Genomic DNA, 8,152 nt, shown 5'->3' with positions numbered 1-8,152 from the left:
AACAACATACTCTGTAACAGATTAGGCAGTATAATCACATATGTTAACTTGAGAGTGCCCACACTCAATCTACTTATCGTGATGTGTTAAATCAATTACTGTTAGACATTATTTGTCTGATAATCTACCAAATCTTTGAATTGAAGAATTTGTGATTTAATTAATAGCTTGTTCAGGGTAATCAGACTTGTATATAATTCTAATGGCCTTCTTTTGAAAACTATTCTGAATTACAACTTTGGATCTTATATTACTTTGCAACAATCTACTCGGTGACAGATTAGGCAGTATAATCACATATGTTAACTTCAGTGCCCATACTGTATTTATTTATGGTTATTTGTTAAATCAAGTACTGTTAGACATGAAATAGGAAGTGTTTAACATAAATGTTATGGCTACTCACCATTGTAGCTCGCTCCTGGTCAATGATATGAGCCTCTTCTTGCAGTGGAAAACTTGCAGCCAACAAACACCGTGGAACCTAAAGGAATGAAATTAAACATTAACATTTCGCCTGGACCAACATTCACACGTACAACGCAACGCGGCTACACTTCTGCTATTACAAACGTAAATCTCCTTAAACACAACGAGTGTTACTTACCGTGTACGCTCTAGGCAAAATTGGATGTGATGCAATTCCAAATCTATCTGAAACGGCAGTTAAAAGTAGAGTTACATCAAGTTTTCTTTTTTAATCAACACAATCATTTACAACCGTTGACCAGAAAGAATCGTCGAAATTCGACGTCCCCCACAAACGCCACGCTCACTCGCTTTTCAGGGCAACAAAAGTACTTCTTTTTAAAAACGATGAGTTGTACTTACCGTGTACGCTCTGGACGGTCCAGTTGCAAGCAGAAAATAAAAATATTTCTCTTGTTAGTCGTATGTTACCATCCGCTGTGTCTTTGTCAACATCGCCGCCATTTTCCTACTTCCTGCTGCGAGCCACGCCCACGGATTTAAATTTGGGCGGAAGCTCTTTCCATTGGCGTCGTTTTCGCGTATAGCAAATCCGATTGGTTGGGAAGGGGGCACGGTTATGCAGCCGAGGGGTCCTGTGATCGGTGGGATGTAAAGTAGGCGTCGACGTCACGTCCGCGTCACGTGACCACGACGTGGCAGACGTCATATAGCAACCGCTGTTTTGTTTAGTAGACTTACAGTTGTTATGCATTGACATAATGGCGCACACACCAAATAGATTTAAATAAATTAAATAATTCTTCTGCCCACTCTCTTTTAAACAAGTTAACTCTCCCCGCGGATTTGAATTCCGGCGAAAGTTACGCCCATCGACGTCACGTATGTCACGTGACCACGACGTGGCAGATGTCATATAGCAACCGCTCTTTTGTTTAGTAGATTTACAGTTGTTATGCATTGGCATAATGGTGTGCACTCAAAATAGATTTAAATAAATTAAATATTTCTTCTGCCCACTCCCTTTTAAACAAGTTAACTCTGCCCACGTCCATTGACGTCTTGTCTGCGTCACGTGACCACGACGTAGCGACGTCATATAGTAACCGCTGTTTTGATCAGTAGACTTAGTTATTATGCGTTGACATAATGGCGCACTGGTTAGCATGGCCACCTCTTAAGCATGATGTTGCGGGTTCGACGCCTGATCAATGTTAGCATGGAGTGAGCTGAAGTGCATGGCGCTGAAGATTTGAATCTTTGAAATGCGCTGAGGTCTGACATATCAGGCAGAATGGTTTGCCATCACGTTCAACAAAAAATAGAAACTTTCCCACTCTGATTAAAACGTCCTGTGTTCATCTACGTATTTTCGTTTTGCTGTGCATCTTTTCCCTGCCATTTCGAGAGCCCAATTGACACTCATAGTTTAAAGAAATGTGTTTGCCCATCCTACTTTGTGGAATTTCACCACATGCGCTTTTGACCAAAATACCAAATTGAACTCAAGTGAAGCCAACACGCACAACCCCCCCCCCCCCCCCCCCCCCACACACACACACACACACACACACACACACAAATGTTGATATGAACATAAAAGAGCCGCATGCGGTTCGGGAGTTGCGGCTTGGCCAAACCTGTACTATACAACTTTATTTGTATAAAATTTTCACAACAGCTGTCACACAAACAAAGCGGGAAAAACCGAAGACGTGCTGGATTTATTTGCACCTTTGAAAAGACACCGTATTGCCGCAGATGTGGCAAAGAGTACTTTTGGGCATCTGAGACGGAAGGATGTCCAAAGCATCACGTCACCTGCTCTGGTAGGCATGGTGGTGGGACGTTGAGGTCAACCGCTTTGGGGTTGGCTGAATCTTTGATCGCAGGATGCCACACACTTGAAGACAGAAGCAGAAAAGCAGAGCTAAATGCAAAATGTACTCACCGGTGACTCCAATTTTTTTCCCCCCTGAAGAAACAGCTGGACGGGTGGCCCCGGCTGGCCAGTGGGACTCTTGTTATTCTGACCCTTTTTAGTGCGCGTTTGGGGCAACAACCGTTTTTTGTGGCGCTCTCTTCTGGTTCAAAAGTGCCCTGCATGTGAATTTGCTTTTCCTGCCTTCTGATTGGATGAGCGCCGGTGTGACGCGGTGCCTTTGTCACCGTGGCGGGGGGTATACGTTGGCATCGGAGCGTCTGCCAACGTCTGAGACCGGCTGGCAGTGTATCGGAGGTGTCGAGTGCGGTGCCGCTGGAGCTCACTCACCAGCTGGTGTTAGGGCCACAGAATGAAGGCCAAGGAGAAGAATAGAAAGAGAAACAGAAACTTCTCCTCCAATTGTTTGATTTGTCTCTTCTGAGCTTCGATGAATTCTTTCAGCTCTTTGTTCCTCTAGGACGGACAAATGGAAAGTGGCATTCAAAAGCCAGTAAGCGTGCAAGTAAGTGCCGGGCTGGCTTTGGGCCCTTACCTGTTGCGCGCTGTGCAGCAGATCCATTCTCTCGGAGGATGCAAGCGTCGCGCTCCCTCAACTCGCACATCAGGGCTCGCTTCCATTGGTCCACGGCGCTCCTAAGCTCTTCTCTCTGATCCGCCGTCAGCACGTCATTCACGCCAGCGTGGCTGGCTTTTTCGCCGTCCGTGGCGGGGCAGTCCCGCTGCGGTAGCGCCTCGTACAACATGGCCTCCAGCTCCAGGATCCTCTGGGCCGCAATCCTCGTCCATCAGTGGTCCGGCGGGAGATTTGAGGGCGGCTTACCTTATGAGCCTGGTCCATGGAACACTTCCTGAAGTCCAACTCTTCATCCAGGTAGCCCTTCTGCTTGCAGAACATATCCTAGCACAGCTCAAGGTCAGAATTGTTGGGGCACATTGCCGGAGTTCCCCTTGGCTGATGTCGCGTGTCTGTCTACCTTCTCACTTTCAATGTCCAACATCTTCTGTTGAAGTGCTGACTTGGTCACTTTGATGTATTCTAACCACTGAGGAAAGGCTGCTGTCACATAAGCAGAATGCGAGAGCGTGCGTGGACGTGCGCGTTACCTTCTCGGCTAGGGTGAGAAGGGTCCTGGCGTGAATCACGACCACCTGCTCCTCGTTGGTGAGATTCTGCAAGAGCCCAAAGGCACAGCGTCAACAAGCTTCTTTCAGCGCAAAGCCTTCCAAAAGTCACATTTGAGCCGCCGAGTCTCGTGGAGTGCGAACATAAGGAGTTCGACATACACTTACGGCGTTATAGCCCAGGATGTCCAGCTTCTTCATCAGATCACTGATGACGATGTCCGGGGGAAAGGCGCAAGGAGCAATGTAAGGTGTTCTGGGACCTCGGGTTAAGGTTAGGGTTGCGAGGGACGCCTTACGTACGCTCACGCCCTCGGCCTCGCAGTAGATCTGCAAAGGGCTGAGGCCGTCTGGGAAACGGACTTGCAGAAACTTCAAGACGGGGGAGCGCCACTCCCTCTCCTGAAAGGCAGAGGCATGCATCCGTCCGTCCGTCCGTCCGTCCGTCCGTCACATCTCTGGCCTCAACACGCTTGTGCGAGTCTTCCCACCTCCAGCTCCAGGATGCGGAACTCAAGCAGTTCGTTTTGGTCTCGGATATCCTGGATGTGCTCTTTCAGACGCGCTTCTTCCGCCTCCATCCGCCTGACCTGAAAAGACAGTCAGACCTCATCTGCGGGGCTTCCCGTCAGGTGTGACGCCAAGCGACTCCGCCCAGCGCCTTTCTTTCCGTCACCTTTTCGGCCAACTGCTGATTGCTCTGACGCAGCAGCTGCTTCTCCTCCACCCACTTGACATTCTAGAAGAGACAAACGCGTGGACAGCTTTGGAATGTTGTGTCATTTTCATCCACAAATTCTTTGGTTGACTGGAAAATGACATTTGCTTTTCTCCGCATTTTCCCAGCCACGTTCGGGGGGGGGGGGGGTTGGTCCAGTAATGCCAGACGGATGAGTGACTGAAGAATGTAGCTATTTTGTCTGAGAAAAAGGTGTGCTCATTGATGAGCTTACCTGTCCTTGTTGCTTCAGCGCTGACTCCAGATCTGCTACTCTGCTTTGATAGTGACCCATTTCTACCATCAGCTTTTCTCTGGTCTGAAAGGAGGAGGAGGGAGGCTCCTCCTCCTCCTTTCAGACCAGAGAACACCCGAGGCTGGGTGAGAACGGGGAGGCTGCGACCCGGCCGGGGGTTGCGGGAAGGGGCGCCACCTTGATCTCCTTCTCGGCGTCGTAGTCCCCTTCGCTGGTCTGGGCTAGCAGAGCGTAGGCTCGTTGCAGCGCTTGATATTCTTGCGTCAGCTGGCGGTAGCGAAGCTCCGCCTCTTCATGCACACACCAATGCAACACAGCACTAGTACCAGAATCAGTCAGACCGGCGACAAAGCACCCGCGACGCAAAGACGAGTCCGATTCCAGGCTGAAGAGGAATGTTTGGTGCCAATACGCTGGCAGAAATGGCGGGCTACCTCTTCGGGTTCCGTGTCGGGGGTTCTGTCGGTGTGAAAAGACAAGGACGATCCGTCCGGGTCCACCAACACGTCTTCGTCGTAGCCGTAAAATGTTTCGATGACCTGCGGGCGCGGAAGCAAACATCTCTCTGAACAAACTGAAGCGACACCTCACGATGAATCGACGAGAGGAACGATAGCGAGAAAAAGGCCATTTCATCTTGCGCAACACCAAGCAGCCGCAAACAAACAGACTCACCTTGCAGGACCTCACGCTTTGTTCCTCCTCAGAGATTCTCGACGTCGGTATCGTAGCAGCAAATCTCTCTCCTGTCGACACAAATAATCCGCCTTTGAGATTCTTTGGATGCAAAGGGAACGAACGGCTCCGGCGCAGAAACAAACGCGACTCACAATGACATTTCTGACATGAGCTCCTGTCTCCAGAGCCTGAAAAAACACGTCACCGGCGATGATTGGAGGGACGCTCGTCTTTTCCAAAAGTGACAACTACAGGGTGTGTCAGGGTTTTCCAGATTATCTTTATCGTATCATTGTGTTGCTTTGACTTTGACTGCGACCTGTAATAAATAATATTATTTATCCCTTATTTATCCCTATCGCTTATCCCTTCCTACACAAAGTCGTAAAACACCCCTTGCTATGTTTTGACTAGAGGTCAAGGGCTTCCTCTATTCAATCTACTCTTACACCCACCCTGTTTCTCTTAATTAAAATGCTCGTGCAGGAGCCGAGAGTCAGACTTCATTCGTACAACGGATGGACTCTCCACCTGCAGGTGTCCAAAAGAACTTACTTGTCTCCCGTGTGGTTCTTGCAAAATAAGTTGGAGCGAGCGCAACTCTAACAGGGTGCATTTTGCCACTAGCTGCCTACGGACAATGACGTCGCGCTCGCGGCTCATGGTTGACGGGCTGAGCAGCCGGGCAAGTCCGTCGTTTTCAGCGCACAGCGAGTGGCAAAGGCGCTGACAAAACGGGAGCTTTGAGCTGCTGAAAACGGCAAAACAAGTCTAAAGCGTGTTCAAACGCGTGCGCACAATGCTCCTGCTTGAAAGGTCGGAATTTAAGGGGCCGATTTTTTGGATGGCGGCCGCCGGCCAAGCTTTGGACGGAAAAGGTTTCCTGGCGACAGCGAGCGAGCGCGGCGCTGCCGTACGTGCACCGAGTCGCCTGCCTGAAGACCTTGGACAAGTCGTCGATGATGTGCCGCTGCTCCACAACTTGAAGGAACTCCATTTCACTGTCCTGCTGGCCGCAACCGCGGTCCAGGTCATTGAGCGAACTAGGCCTTCTCTGTGGAACACAAATGCAGTGGACTCTGTTGGCACGCCGCCGTTGTCCGCGTCGACTTACCAAGCTTGCCATCTCCTCGTTCTCCTGGGTGACAAAGCGCACTTTGTTTTCAAGGCGACACAGCACCAGCGAGAGTTCTTCATTCTTCCTGCTCAGGCGTTTGTTTTTGTACAGGAGTGGCAGAAACTGGCTTTCTGTTTCTCTCAGTCGCTTTAGCTGCAAGCATGAAGTGCGGGATGTGAAAGACGCACAACACGCGGGCCGGAACGTATCCATTTCTTTTGCATCGGTTTGAACGGAATCGTGGCTTTGGCTCCCAATAAAAGACATCTACCAGGCAACCGACTCGCCGCGCCGCTCAACTAATAAGCAAGCGCAATGGGTGCCTCGCTGGATGGCGCGCATCAAACGTAGCGCAAACCTTCAAGCGTGCCGTCAATAAATTACCAGTTCATTGCGCTCTTCAGAAAGCAGGGCGTTTCGATCCTCCAGTTTCCTGATGACTGCGCTGAGCTCAGCGATTTTCAGATGAAACCGTCGCGTGTCCCGATCCTCCTGAGACTGAAAACGCCCCGCAACACACACACACAAGCACTCGTTCAAAGTTCAAAACTGTTTTTGTGCTACCTTCCTCCAGCAACGAACTAAGTCATGCGTACTGCAAGTGTGTGATGAGGTGGCTTACGCAATGAAGAGGATTGCTAGTAGCGGCGTTGACCCCACTTCCAGGGTAGTTTAGGCCCGCCCTTTGGGAATCCCTCAGGGCAGCGATCTGCTGCTCGGCAGCCTGAGTCTGCAGCTGAAGGCGGTGGACGTGGCCGGCCCCAGGGCTTCATCCAAAACACTAACCGCTCTGTCTTTCAGCTTGATCTCATCCGTCTGGATGTACAAACGGGGAGCGCTCAGGCAGGCGGGCAAACTCATTTGCCAGAATTGTGACAAAAACAAAGAGAGCAACCGGCCAATTTTTTTCTTGAATCGACTAGAACACCTTTGCTGTGACAAAAGCGAAGCGAGCAACCGGACATTTTCTTCTTGTGAAATAGAATAGAATGCCTTAGGTGTCATTGCACTGCAGGTATACAACGAAATTGGGAACATAGCCACGCACCGCGCATCTGATCAGTCCTACCAGTCGGCGGATCTCCCTCTCGCAGTCTCTCTTGGTTCGGCTCAGCTCCTCCCGATGCTGGTGATGAGCCGATCGGAGCTCGGCCGCTCGGGACTGCCAGGCCTGCTGGGCCGCTGCCAGGGCTTCTTCCGCGCTCCTGGTGGAGGCGACACCGCTCGGTCTCCCGACACCGCCGCGTCTCCTCCACCTCCGCCAGCAAAGCGCCCCCCCTCCTCACCTGAGCAGACATTGCGCCACACCGGGCCGTTGAGACCGCAACGGAGCGCCGCGACGCTTACTGGGGACAAGCTACACAATACGGTAGCGGCCGCATCGAAGCCCGACGTGGCGTGCGGATAGTCAGACACGGATAGAGCGGATCACCTTGTCCATGGAGCCGTCCCTCAGGCTGAGGACCAAGGCATTCAGTCGCTGGATCTCTCCATCTTTGATTTTGATCACTCTCATCAGCTCCATTTCATGCTGCCGCAGTAATGTCTCCCTGGTAATGGCTAACTCTTTCTGCTTCTCCTCATGGAGTTTGCTTTTGAGTTCCGTCATGGCGGCGGTGGCACGGTGGTGCTCCGCCCGCAGGTCCTGACTTCTCTCTCTCTCCAGACAGCTGACCTGACATGACTTAGACTTAGACTTAGACAAACTTTATTGTCATCTTGTCTGCACATGGTGCATACAAAACGAAATTCCGTTGCATACGTCTTACAACAAAGTAGTGATATTGCAGTTGAATAGAAGTAACATATCCTATGAAAATATATATATATACATATACTGTATATATATATATATTACAAATAAGTATAAAGTGCAGCAGTGCTAAT

The 8,152-nt window shown here is 50.3% G+C and overlaps 1 protein-coding gene across 1 annotated transcript; it reads right to left on the bottom strand.

The window, feature by feature from the left end:
• Positions 1 to 2,151: 2,151 nt before the first annotated feature.
• Positions 2,152 to 3,269, bottom strand: LOC125968184 (janus kinase and microtubule-interacting protein 3-like). Its single transcript, XM_049719275.2, has 4 exons — positions 3,195 to 3,269; positions 2,907 to 3,138; positions 2,702 to 2,827; positions 2,152 to 2,332 (listed from the first exon to the last, which is right to left on the bottom strand). The coding sequence occupies exons 1-4, from the start codon at positions 3,267 to 3,269 to the stop codon at positions 2,247 to 2,249; spliced, it is 519 nt and encodes a 172-aa protein (XP_049575232.2). The 3' UTR covers positions 2,152 to 2,246.
• Positions 3,270 to 8,152: the final 4,883 nt, after the last annotated feature.

Source organism: Syngnathus scovelli, unplaced genomic scaffold (assembly GCF_024217435.2).
Source record: "Syngnathus scovelli strain Florida unplaced genomic scaffold, RoL_Ssco_1.2 HiC_scaffold_46, whole genome shotgun sequence".
NCBI classification, from domain to species: domain Eukaryota; kingdom Metazoa; phylum Chordata; class Actinopteri; order Syngnathiformes; family Syngnathidae; genus Syngnathus; species Syngnathus scovelli.
The sequence above is the reverse complement of the archived record's forward strand: the minus strand, read 5'-3'. Positions and strand labels throughout refer to the sequence as shown.

Bases quoted from the DNA above. Each gene is read 5' to 3' on its own strand.
- LOC125968184 (XM_049719275.2), bottom strand. From the start codon at position 3,269: ATGTTCTGCAAGCAGAAGGGCTACCTGGATGAAGAGTTGGACTTCAGG. The intron at 2,828-2,906 runs GTAAGGGCCCAA...TGTCCGTCCTAG, and splicing joins TGCTGCACAGCGCGCAACAG to AGGAACAAAGAGCTGAAAGA. The intron at 2,333-2,701 runs GTGAGTGAGCTC...TCTGTCTTCAAG, and splicing joins TGTGGCCCTAACACCAGCTG to TGTGTGGCATCCTGCGATCA.